The sequence below is a fragment of the Artibeus jamaicensis genome, unplaced genomic scaffold (assembly GCF_021234435.1).
Source record: "Artibeus jamaicensis isolate MK-2021 breed Jamaican fruit bat unplaced genomic scaffold, CSHL_Jam_final contig_402, whole genome shotgun sequence".
NCBI classification, from domain to species: domain Eukaryota; kingdom Metazoa; phylum Chordata; class Mammalia; order Chiroptera; family Phyllostomidae; genus Artibeus; species Artibeus jamaicensis.
Window position 1 is genome coordinate 4,397,713 of NW_026521818.1, and position 13,337 is coordinate 4,411,049.

A 13,337-nucleotide genomic window follows, 5' to 3' on the forward strand; every position below is an offset into this window, starting at 1 on the left:
GGACATGCTTACTGATTTTAGAGAAAGGAGAAGTGAATGGGAGAGAAGGGGAGAGAAACATCAATGTGGGAGGGAAACATGGATTGGTCGCCTCTTATATTCACTCAGATGGGGACCAAACCCAGACCTTAGGCATGTGCCCTGACTGGGAATCGAACCTGCCATCCTTTGGTTATAGGACGATGCTCCAACCAACTGTCCCACACCAGCTGTGGCTGGGGAGTGATTTTGAGATCCATAAAAGGACCTGACTCTGAAGAATTAAACCCCAATTTTAGTATTTTACCTATTTCCTTCTTTGTACAATGGAACACTTTAAGTAATTTTTTAAATTGAAATATCACATACATAGGAGAAGTGCACATATCCTAAGTGTGTGAAGAATGTTTTCTTTTTTTTACATTTTTTGTTTTTTGTACTATTTGATGGCATTTTTTATTTTTATTATTTTTTAAATTTTATTTAATTATTTTTCAAGTACAGTTTTTTGTCTATTTCTCCCATCCCAGGCCCCCCTCTGCCCCGTGCTCACCACCTCCCCCCCATTTCCAACCCCCTTAGTTCTTGTCCCTGTGTCCTTCCTATTTGTTCCTCCAAATCCCTCCCCTTTTTCCCCTTAAATTCCCTTCCGTCTCCCCTCTGGTCACTGTCTCCTTGTTCTCTATTTTAGTGTCTTTGTTTTTATTCTGCTTGCTTGTTTGTTTTGTTGTTTAGCTTCCTGTCAAAGGTGAGATCATATGGTATTTGTCTTTCAACACCTGGCCTATTTCACTCAGCATAATGCTTTCCAGTTCCATCCATGTTGTTGCAAAGGGTAGTAGCTCCTTCTTTCTCTCTGCTGCATAGAATTCCATTGTGTATATGTACCACAATTTTTTGATCCATTCATTTACTGACGGCACCTAGGTTGCTTCCAACTCTTGGCTATTGTAAATTGTGCTGCTATGAACATTGTGGTGCATAGGTTCTTTGAAATTGATGTTTTAGGATTCTTAGGATATAATCCTAGCAGTGGAATTGCTGGGTCAAAAGGCAGGTCGATTTTTAGTTTCCTGAGAAAATTCCATACTGTTTTCCATAATGGTTGTACCAGTCTGCAATCCCACCAACAGTGAACTAAGGTCCCCTTTTCCCCACAACCTCTCCAACATTTGTTGTTTGTTGCTTTGTTTATGATGGCCATCCTGACTGGTGTAAAGTGGTATCTCATTGTGATTTTAATTTGCATCTCTGTGATAGCTAAGGATATTGAGCATCTCTTCATGTGTCTCTGGATATTCTGTATGTCCTCCTTGGAGAAGTGTCTGTTCAAGTCCTTTTCCCATTTTTTAATAGGGTTAGATGTCTTCTTAGAGTGGAGTCGTGTAAGTTCTTTGTATATTTTGGAGATTAAACCTTTGTCTGAATGTTTTGAAGTTTAAAAACCCAATCTCCAAGTCATTACCAACTCTTGCAAAAGTAATCATATTTTTACTTCTGTTGCCATGATTAGTGTTGCCTCATTAAATTTTATAAAAAGGGAATCTTAAACATGTGTTATTTTGTGTCTGTCTTTTTTTGCTCCACATTATGTTTGTAAGATTCATCCATGTTGCTGCATGTAGTGGTAGTTCATTCATTTTTAATGCTGTGTATCTCTTTCTATTTGCTAAATGTACTACAATATATTCATTCTAATGTTACTGGACATTTAGGTTGTTTCTAGTTTTCATCTGTGACAAATATGTGCTGGTTTTATTTTTTTATGTTCCTGGTAGTTAATGAGTTTGAGCCTCTGTCTCATACTTGATTGCCAGTTGGGTTCCTTCTTTTATAAAGTGCCTATTTAAGTCTTTTGGTGATTTTTTTTCTTAAATTGGGTTCAGTTTCTAATTATTTATAGTTGTCTTATGTATTTGGGATTGAATCTTTTCCTGATAAAAGTTCTGCAAATATTATCTTCCCCTGTATGGCCTGTGTTTAATTAATGCTGTCTTTTGATGAACACAAATTCTTAATTTTAATTAAATCTAACAAACCAGTATTCTCCTTTATGGTTAGTTGCTTATGTTCTGTTTGAGAAATTTTTGTTTATTCCATGGTAATGAATTTACGTTTCTTATGAAAATTTCCTCTAGAACCCTTATTGTTTTACCTTCAGCATTTAGGTCTGTAGACCATTTTGGAATTGGCTGCTGTGAAGCTTGTGATGGTAGGGATCAGGATACCCATTTGCCCATGTGGATATACAGCACTTTTTATTGAAAAAAACCAAAACGTAGTTTCCCTATTGCACTGCAGCATCGTCTTTGTCATTAATGATGAGTTGGATTACATTCCTGTGGATCTGTGTCCAAATTCTATTTGAGTTGCTCTCTTTGACTAATCTCATCCTAATTACTACAGTTTATAGTAGATGTTACTATCTGATAGGATAAATCTTATTGGTGGGATATTTAAAGTTACTTTGTCTAAGCTAAAAACTTATGTTTATTATTATTTTTTAATGAAAGGAAAAACAAGTAATTAAATAGGTAAAATACTGACATTATACTAAGACAGCGGTTTGCCATTGATCACTACATACTTCACAATTTATGTATTTTTCCTACATGATGTCCTGATACAGGAGTTGAGATTAAGGTTATAGTTAAGGTTTAATTGTTGCTTTTTAATGTAAAAACCATATAAATATTTTTTCTTTGGTTATACTTGTATTTTTAGGTGGCTCAAATATTTACTTCATTTCAGCTACCAAGAGACTGTATAGAAAAACTCACTTTAAGTATATTCTTTTGAAACTTTTTAGCAGTGATAGAGGATTATATTTCAGCTATTTAAGACTGAATTAAATTTATGCAAAAGCCCACTAGGCCACTTACATAAACTTTGCTCTGGGAAATTACAAAGTAGGAAGTATTTTCATCCTACCTAATAAAAATTAATTGAAATTTTTTTAAAAGAGGAATAGTTCGTTGTTACTGTAAACTCTGTAGCATGTCCTGGTTTCCTAAAATTTGAAATGAAAGGAATTTTTGTTACCCAATAGAAATTCCTTGTTATTTACATGAGCCAAGTATGACTTAGAAATATTTAGATTGTTGAATATTTGGCCGCTGTATATACCTTTCTGAGATCATCTATACATTCTGCTTCCTGATAATGTGATTGAGGAAGAAATAATACTTAAAATGTTAGCTAAAATATATTAAGTACTTATTATTTGCCCTTAACTTTTTAAAGTTATTTGACTTATTGTCAAATAACTTTATGTCACCTTATTTGACTTAATTATCCAGATATTTTCTGGTAGGTACTGTAATTATCCCCATTATAGATGAGGAAACTGAGACACAAGTAGTTAAACTTGCCCATATATACTCTGTTAGGAAAAGCCATGATAAAAGTGGATAGTATAGTTGAATATTGCTTTTCTTTAGTGTAAACATAGGATTTAGGAATAATCATCTGTTTTGCTGTTGCAAAATTTGTTGTATCACAATAAGATTATAATAATAATTTATACTTATCTTTACTAATATCATGTTTTCAGTTGAAACTTTGCATTTGCAACAGAGAAATAATAGCTAAAACTTACACCATTATTTACCAGTCACGTTTCTAAGCATTTTACTTAGAACTCCATTCATTAGCTGTAACACAAAGAGACAGAGACACTAGGTAGTGTTCCTGAGGCCACATGGTAAGGGTTAGAGGTAGGATTCAAACCCATGCCATGTGGATGCAGGTTCTTTGCTGTTCTCAACCACTGTGCTAGTGTGCTACTCACTTTTTAGAAGTACTTTTAATAATTTTTCTGCCACACTGAGTCAAAACAGCTTTTAATATCTGAGTGTCTGTATAACATAGGAAATAACATAATTTAGCATTCTTTAAAAGCAACACATTCCCTGTTGAATTCTCTGTTTATTTCTAAAAACACTCTTTTAATATTTATGTATAAGGTCTGGCATAATGTTTCTTTTTTCTTTTGATTAATAAAATAGTTCTTATAAAAATGGCTTTATGTACTGGGAATCTGAATCATTAATCAGAAAGACCTATTCGTGTGATCAGTCAGCTTGTTACTCTTTGTGTTTTACCTCTCTACTCACTGTCACCTGCCCAGAGAGAAAGTCCATTTTTAAAAAAAGTGACCTGCTGTGCTTGAGGTTTCTGCCTTCTGCCTTCTGCCTTGTAGGAAGGCTGACCAAGGGGAAGGGAGGAGCAGAGTAGGGTATGTGCGTATGACATATGAAAGTACTTAATGACTAATAAAATTTCTTATTTCAGACTTCTGGAATATTTTACTCAAAATATATCCTTTTTTTTATATTTCCCCCATCTTTCTTTCATCTCTGAATTATTCCATGCCCTGATCATTGAACATTTTGCAATTCTACAGATATGTGAGGAGTCTTCAGAGCCACAGACATGAAGATCTATATAACTCCTCCTCTAACTGCTTCGGCATGCAAGTTTTCTCTTAGTTTAATTTGGGACTTGATGCAAGTAAGCGTCACTGAGTATTTCTCCCTGCTTTTGAGTTTTGTTAAATCTGAGGCATATATTTATCTTTACTTGGAAGCTTATCTTAAACGTTTATTAGTAACTTTACATTTTAGTGCAAAAGTAATTTTAAGGTGACTATGAATAATTGAAGTATGGCCATTTTTTTTTTCTAGATACAGTTTGGGACTTTATCAGATTATTTTGATGCCCTGGATAAAGAAGATGCAGCTAACAGAAAGAATAGCCGGTCAATGTTCCCTGTGCTGAGTGGAGATTTTTTCACTTACGCTGACCGGGATGATCATTACTGGAGTGGCTACTTTACATCCAGACCTTTTTACAAACGAATGGACAGAATATTGGAATCCCATTTAAGGTACATTTACTTTCCAACAGCTGCACATAGTTATTCATGTCTTTTACATCATTGTAGCCTTTTTGTAGAGTTTTGTGTAATGTACAACGTTTATGGAGTGCCAGGGTGTGTTTAATGTTATTGTGAAATTTTAATGAAATCAGAGCTATGTCTGCAAAGCATAATCAAATTATTACATGGGTTTATCTGGAAGGCAAAGCAGTTTATATAATTAGTGTTTCTGGGAGCTGAATCCTGTGTTTTGTATTTTTCTAAGTAATTACCTGAATTACTGGCACACCATGATAATGTTCAGTGACACTGCCACGGGTGTCTGCAGGTCAGTAATCCACGTGAACTACGAGGCATGTGTCAAAAGGAGCAAATGGGGCCTGTCAGTAGCCAAAATGTGGGCCTCAAACTATGTACTCTAAAACGAATGAATGTATTTTGTAGATGGGAGAACTTTAGAGGCTTCCTCTCAGTTCTTATTTATTTATTTGAAACACATTTATATAGGTGTGATTTTCTGCTTAGAAGAACAAAACTTGTAAGAGATGAGAACTGATGGAGGCAGAGTGAAAAACAAAACTGATGTGGGACAGACAGAAAAGTCAATAGGGAACATACAAACGCTGTATACCAGCATTATCCAGTAGAGCTCTCAATTACTGTCCAATAGAACATTCTGCAGCGAACAGAAATATTCCGTTTCTGCACTGGGGAGTGTGGCAGCTGCTAGCCACATGTAACTATTGAGCGTGAAATGTGACCACTGTGACTGAAGAACTGGGTGAATTTCATTTAATTTTAATTAATTCAAATGTAAGTAGTCACATGTAGCTGGTGGCTATCACAGTGCAGAGTACAGTTTTAAGTAACTGAGTCTCGTTTTTGATAAAGATAAATCACCCCAGGGATTCGTATGTATGTATAGCCCAGGATAGCTATTAATTTTCATGATGAATTCATTTTCAGTTCAGTTCAAATCATGAATTCGTGATGATTAATTTTCATGACAAATCTCAGTATTAAAAACAAAAAGTTATATCCAGCCTCCAGTTCAAATCATGAATTCATGATGATTAATTTTCATGACGAATCTCAGTATTAAAAACAAAAAGTTATATCCAGTCTCTTCTATGCGCTAGTGGAAACAGTACAGTTTGGAAAGCCTTTTTAAAAAACATGAATTTCTTAAAGAGCTGTATTTGGATTAATAGTATGTTTTTTATTTTACTGTGGTGCTATTTACTATTATCATTATTACAAAGGCTAACCTTTTTTGGCTATTTTTAGATATTTACAAATATGCCAGATGAATACATTATTTTTTAAAGATTTTATTTATTTATTTTTAGACAGAGGGGAAGGGAGGGAGAAAGAGAGGGAGAGAAACATCAATGTGTGGTTGCCTCTCATGCACCCTCTATTAGGGACCTGGCCTGCAACCCAGGCATGTGCCCTGACTCGGAATTGAACCAGTGACCCTTTGGTTCACAGGCCAGCACTCCACTCAGTCCACTGAGGCATACGAGCCAAGGCCCAGATGAACACATTATTATTGTGTTTATAATAAAATAATATATGTCATAGAGATTTATGTATTTTTTATCAAATAATAGAATATTAGTTATCTGTTATGTTATTCTGAATTGTCTGATAAAAACAGAGCCAGTATTAAATAATGTAGAGATTCTTTTGGACCACTAAATGATTTTTAAGTGTCATGTTTTTTTTTTGTGGCAGAGTTAGGAATGTTGGTTCAATTTTAATATATATTGAACATTTTTTTTAACATTTTTAAGATGAAGTAGTTACTATGGGCACTATAATTTGAAAATTCTGCTGTTTTAAAATAAACAACAAAAATACATGCCCTGACTGGTGTGGCTCAGTTGGTTGGAGTGTCATCCATAATTGAAAGTTCGTGGGTTCACTCCCCCATGTAGGTGCATCTGGGCACATACAGGAGGCGACCAATGATGCTTCTCTCTCCCCCTTCCCCTCTCTCTAATATCAGTGAAAAGATGTCGTCAGGTGATGATAAAAAAATAATAAGGATAAGAAAATTATAATAAAAATAACAAAAAAATAATTGTGAACTTTATAAGTAATGTATTCGAGAATAAGTTTATTGTCTTATAATAGTGATATTTCATCCTGTTGCTCACTTGTAAAAAATTTGGATAAAACAGAAAATATAAAGAATAAATATTCTTAAAGTCCACTTTCTTACATTTTCAAAACCAGGAATATATGCTGAGTATATGTATGAACATATATACACAATTTCTTTATTAATTTAAATTTAGTGATTATCACACTGTAAATTTCAGAAGGGTTAGAATTTGAAAGTGGAGATTATTTAGTATCTCGTCATTAGTTCAATTATTTAAAGGAATTTACTTTTTTAAAAAGCATTGCAGATCTCTCTTTTTTCCTGATATCTTAACACATTGGCAAGCTACCTTGATTTTTCTCTCCATCATCCTTAACATCTTTTGCATAAAGAACCTATTTTTTACGCCATCAAGCCATGGCTCTTTTTAAAAAACTTTTTATACTCCTATCTGTAATCATATCTTCTGATGGAAAAAAAGATGAAAATGATAAATCCCGTATTTTGGCTCAAAAGCTATTCTGAAACCTAATGTGTTTTATTCTTTAAAATAAGTGAGAAAAGACAGCATTATGTTTTATTATCTTTCAGTTTGTATTATTAAATTCTTTATGGTTGTGTGTTACCATTCAGCATTTAGACTTGCTCTTGTCACTGAGCTATCAACCTATCATGTTTCTGCTTCCCCTTTACTGTTAGTGTCCCACTCATGTGGCCGTGCATTTGCCAACCACCCCCCCCTCCTAACATACACTCAGGAGAGTAAATGGCTTTCTGTGGATGAAGTTCACGACACATGTCTTCACTGCTCTTGGAGAGCGGACAGGAAAGAAACATTTCTCTAGTTGTCACTGCGGTGTTGAGATATTTTTTCTCTATGTTATACATAAATAAGCCTGTTTCTTGCTGCCAGTAGGTACTGGCTTCTTTCCAGAAACATCTAGAATCTGAGCCCTTTGTGTAAGTATAGCCATGATGTTCTTTGATGATGAAGAATTTAGATTTCTTAGCTAGATACCTTGGGGGTTTTGTAGAACTGCTTATTACCAGTATCTTATAAATTGTACTAAAATTGTGGATTTTTGCAAACCGCATTTGAAAATGTGTCAATGCCATATATTTTAAATAGTAAACTAAAATGATTGTTTCCAAATAAAAATTAATGACTTTTATGCAATCAGGTCCGCTGAAATTCTGTACTATTTCGCCCTGCAACAAGCTCAGAAATACAAGATAAATGCATTTCTTTCATCATCCTATTACACAACGCTTACAGAAGCCAGAAGGAATTTGGGGCTATTTCAACATCATGATGCTATCACAGGAACAGCGAAAGATTGGGTGGTAGTGGACTATGGTACCAGGTAACGTAATTATTGGAAAGTTATCTGAAAACCAAATATTTTATAGTTTTGGGTCATAAGCTTGTATCTTTTGATGGGGTCCTTAATGTCTATCAGACCATGTTAATAATAATATTCCTTAAAATATTTCTATAGAAAAACAGCACCAGTTTTAAGAGAATTTTTCAAGGAATTTGTTGACAAAGTTCTTGCTGTCTCAACTTTTTATTGCACTGTATTTCTACAAATGGAGTAGTAAAACATTATTATAAAACTGATCCTGTTTTTTCCCAAGTATCATGTAGTACCTTCTTAACTAAGGATTTGGTATCAAAATGCTAGTTATAAACCAGGAAGATAAAGATCTACACTTCGTTGTATAGAAGTTTAATTTCATTCTATTTCATTTCCAGTTCTCTGATACCTTATTATTTAGAGGGACATTGATGAAAAAGAATAAACCTAGAAGCATAGCCAGCAAATAGAAGAAACATTGTCATACATGAATGATATAAGGAATTGGAATGATAAGGGATGGTCTGGGTATTGATATCAAAGCCATCTTCAGGATTTTGCAGGTCTGTTATGTAGATGAAGGAATAGAAGGACAGTTAAAATTTTTCATATTGCAGAATTAGAAACAATGAATGCAAGCTTTGGCTCGGAAAACAGAAGATTTTTGTAAACAGAGATTCCCAATAGTGGAAAGGTTTATCTTTTGTAAGATTTCCACTTTCATTCTAGAGTTTGAGTTACCATTTATTGGGATCAGTGCAGAGGAGATTGTTACACTGGGGAAGGAGTTTTGCTGATTGTTTCACTATAGTTCTAATTATTATTTCTTCCAGGTTTTTTTTTGCTATCAATAGTTGGATGCTTTGATAATATTTTAAAATCATTAAAAATGCTCTAATTTTCTTACACAATAGTGTAGATTTAAAGTGAATCTCTTTTTTATATAAAAATTGATACACAACTTATCTTACTGATTGTAGTAAGGACCAATTATATTTTGACTGCCTTTCTAGAAATTTGGAGGAAAATATTCTTGAGGTTCCATTAGTTAACCTGAGTCCTTAAAAAATATATGAAGGGTAGTATCTTGGATACCTACTTGGCTTTCTTGTGGCATATTTGTCACCCTTCTTGAGGTTTAAGCTGAACTTAAAGTGGAAAACACTCACTGGATGATAATGGTGTTGGTATTTCTCCCACAGAAAACAATTTTGGGTGGTTGCCTCTAGGATTTTTGAAAGTAAAGTCAGATTTTCCATTCTTTTTCACTTTTCCTGTCTTCTTGGTATATTGAGAGTTTAAACGCGAGGCTGCTTAGAATCAGGTCAGAGTTTCTAAGAGGAAAAACAGAGGTCGTTCTCCTGCATGGCCTGCTGTCTGTCTCTCTGTGGCTGCCATGTTGAAAGAGATTTGGGTACAGGTCATTAAGTCTTTGCTATAGAACATTTTCTGTCTCCTTCCCAGAAGGCCTGTCATTATATCTTCCATGTGTTTGGTATTACTTTTAGCTTATAAAAACATCCCTGAACAAAATTGCATCTTAGAGGAAAAAAAAACAATAATTCTGAAATTGAACTTGACATTTGTACATTTGCTTTACGAGCACTTCACACTTCATTGGAAAGTCATAAACAATTATCAAGTCATTATCACAGATATTTTAAGTTTTGCATTTCAAAGTAAGATAATTATAAACAGAGGCAGCTAGTCTTTGATGTCCTCTTGTTTTTGGACTGTTGACTACTGTTTGTTCAGTTGTTATGAGATACATCCCTATGAAGAAGTGTCTGAGTTAGGTATTGCACTTGACTGCTAGTAACTACAACTCAAAACAGAATAAATCATATTGTACTTATTTTCATGCTGTATGAACTATGTCTTCAAGTCACCAGTTCACATATGACAACCCCTTTTAGCCTTCTCTTCTGCCATCTAAGGGCAACTTTTAAGAGTCATGCTTTCAACAGTAGATTGAATGTTTATATAATTATAAACTGAATAGGAAGATATATCATGGCATATTTGGAGGTTAATTCTATTCATGGCATAAAAAATTAATTAGACTGAGGCAGTGTTTATAATAAATGTTCAGCTTAAAAGTGAATAAAGGGGCTGTATGGAATAGAAGAAGAAACGGTAATGAGGTCAGTTACGGAAAGATTTAGAATTTGTCAAGTTGTGATTGAAATAAGTAGGAGAAAAAATGAACAAAGCGTTGAGTGGAGGGTCCAAACATATAGATCAAACTTGGTATGACAAGCAAGATAACATTTCCTTGAAACAGCAGCAATGATAACAAACTAGAAAATTGGTTCCTAATTGGTTCCGTGAACTGCTCCATAATACCAGGGAAAGGACATGTCAGTGTTAGGAAATTGGAGGCTCTCAGAAATCCCACATTGATTTTAAGTGCTGAAATATTAAAAATTTTCTTGTATCAATGTTTCCCAAATGTATTTACTATGTTTCGTTTTCTTTCATTTTAAGCAAAGCTTTATGCATCCTGAGAGAGTGTTTGGGGAATTCTGTCTAGTCTTTAGTGCTCATTTCAGTAGCAGACCGCGTGTTTCTGTGCCTGGGCCCCCATGAATAATGCTGCAGTAAACGTAGAGGTGAACATGTATCTTTGTGGATAAATGTTTTCAAAATTTTTAGGTCTATAGCCAGAAGAGGGGTTGCTGTGTCACATGGTAACTCTATTCTTAATTTGTTGAGGAACCTCCATCATGTTCTTCCTAGTGGCTGTATCAGTTTACATTCTGCCCAGCAGTGAATCCTTTTTCTCCACACCTCTTCAACACTTGTTATTATTTGACTTGTTAATAATGGCCACTCTAACAGGTGTGAGGTTTTGATTTGCATGATTTGCGCACACAGGGTAATAATATACGGATGATACAGTATATATGGGTGATATGGGCACAATTATAGAATTGTATATCTGAAACCTATATAATTGTATTAATCAATGTTATCCCAATAAATTTAGTTGAAGAAAGAAAAATTTTAAGTACAAAAAAGATTGCATGTGTGCCTTTAGGATACGAGCATTGATTCTTAGCATTCACTCAGTTTAATTAGGACACTTTAATATACTGTACTGCATATAAGGTTTTAGCTGGTACAGAACATGACTCTTATTTTGCAGGTTCAGACAGCCTAATAAAGATAACCACATAGATCATAAAAATAAACATAGATTGAGGGACTTGTATCCATAACTGAATTGTATTCATTTATAGTCTTTTACTCTGGTGAGAATACTTGCTGCCATCTAGGTAACATTTGAATAGAATGAAAAACTTAGCTGCATGATGGCCTGAAGTCAAATCTGTGAGATTTTAATGCTATAGTTACAGATTTGCCATGTAAATGTATTTGATTAATAACTTGATCATAATCTCTTATATATTTGAAGGTAATCTTAATGCTCTGCAAAAATAAGTTATTACTAACTCTTCTACATTGTTTTGTTGTTGAGTGCCAGCAAAAATGTATTTAATGCACAAATCCAGATATTAGCTTCCTGTGTTTGAAAAGATAATATAATCACTGTATAAAAATAATACATTGAGTCTGGTGGTAAATTAAAAACATTGCTAGTGAAGTTTCTGTACAGATTTCTCCAAAATGAGTTTACTTAGAAACGCCTGCTCTATAAATCCTTAAAACAATAAAACAACTTGAAAAGAAGCTTCAAGCAAGTTTTTTTTACCATGTGAGTGCTTCAGCAGTAGCTAGTAGTAAACTGAGATTGTATTCCAAAATTGATTTTGAATCATTGATTTGTAAACATCCCTTGGTTCCTCAGACATAAAAATACAGTAAATACACAAATATAGTTAATACATAAAATTTACAGTTCAAATGCATAAAAATTCAATGACAGAGATAAGTAACAGACAAAGACAATTTCATTTTCTAGATCTGTGAAAAATTACCTTTTTTTTAGATTTTTAAACAAGAACTTGAAACCAAATTTAATAAAATACCTGTTTGAATTCTTCAGGAATTTGAGTTCTTTGAAGTGTGTGTGTATATGGATTGATTGAATTTTTTTGAGTGAGAGTTAATCTCATGTCTTCTTTTGTTGTTTAAGTGCTTGTTAAAGATTTTTCAAAGGTGAAATATCAAATAATTGCTACAAAAAGCTGGTGGGGTAAACTTGCTAGATATTCTTTTATTTGGTATGATAGTCATAGAAAGTGTGCGTACACTATATAGGTAGTTTGAATAAGTTTATGTGACTCAGGCATCCAGAAAGTTTTCTATTTTAAATAAATTCTGATCAGTGTTATCTTCTGATTAACCTTTTGCTTCTATGTACTTAGTTGGGGGCAAAAAAGAGCCAATTCATTATAGATTCATTCTCAGTTTCACTTTGCAAATACAGGGTGAAGGTAACGGTGGCTTGACCATTATTACAGAAATTGAAAATATATACTGATTTTTAAATGACTTCTCAGACTAGTAAACTTTTTCTTTCACAGACTCTTTCATTCATTAATGAATTTGAAGATGATAATCGGATATTCTGCACTACTTCTTCTTTTGAAGGACAAACACTCATACGAATCTTACTCTTCTGATATTCTCCTAGAAATGGTTAGTTGATATCTCTTGTGTTCATTATAAAAATGCATGATGCTTTTGTTCTCAGATCCAAAAAGGAGATAAGAAACTTAGTGAAAAGACATGGAAAAATAATTTTTTATAAATTATTTTAAATAACTTACATTACTCTGTATAAATTGCTTGTGTGTTCTTCTTTCCTGTTTGTTTGTTTGTTTGTATTTGATTTATGATGTGTATTTTGTTCTGACTAAATCTAAGCATGAAAAATAAAATAATAAATATATCAATGTATGTGAAATATACAGGCTTTAGAACACTATTAAGATGATATTGTAACTAGACATTATAAATAACTTTTTTACTGGGCATTAATTGGAAGACCCTTGATATTTGAACTTCTGTGAATCCTTCATCTGCTCTTGCTAAAATTCCATTT

General features: G+C 33.6%; 1 protein-coding gene across 1 annotated transcript in view; it reads left to right on the forward strand.

The window, feature by feature from the left end:
• MAN2A1 (mannosidase alpha class 2A member 1) overlaps positions 1-13,337 on the forward strand; it is a 168,052-nt gene that overhangs the window by 81,500 nt on the left and 73,215 nt on the right. Inside the window, exons 9-11 of the mRNA XM_037167046.2 lie at positions 4,665-4,867; positions 8,150-8,332; positions 12,817-12,931. Of these exons, the coding sequence (XP_037022941.2) occupies positions 4,665-4,867; positions 8,150-8,332; positions 12,817-12,931 (501 nt within the window). The remainder of the gene's footprint in view (positions 1-4,664; positions 4,868-8,149; positions 8,333-12,816; positions 12,932-13,337) is intronic.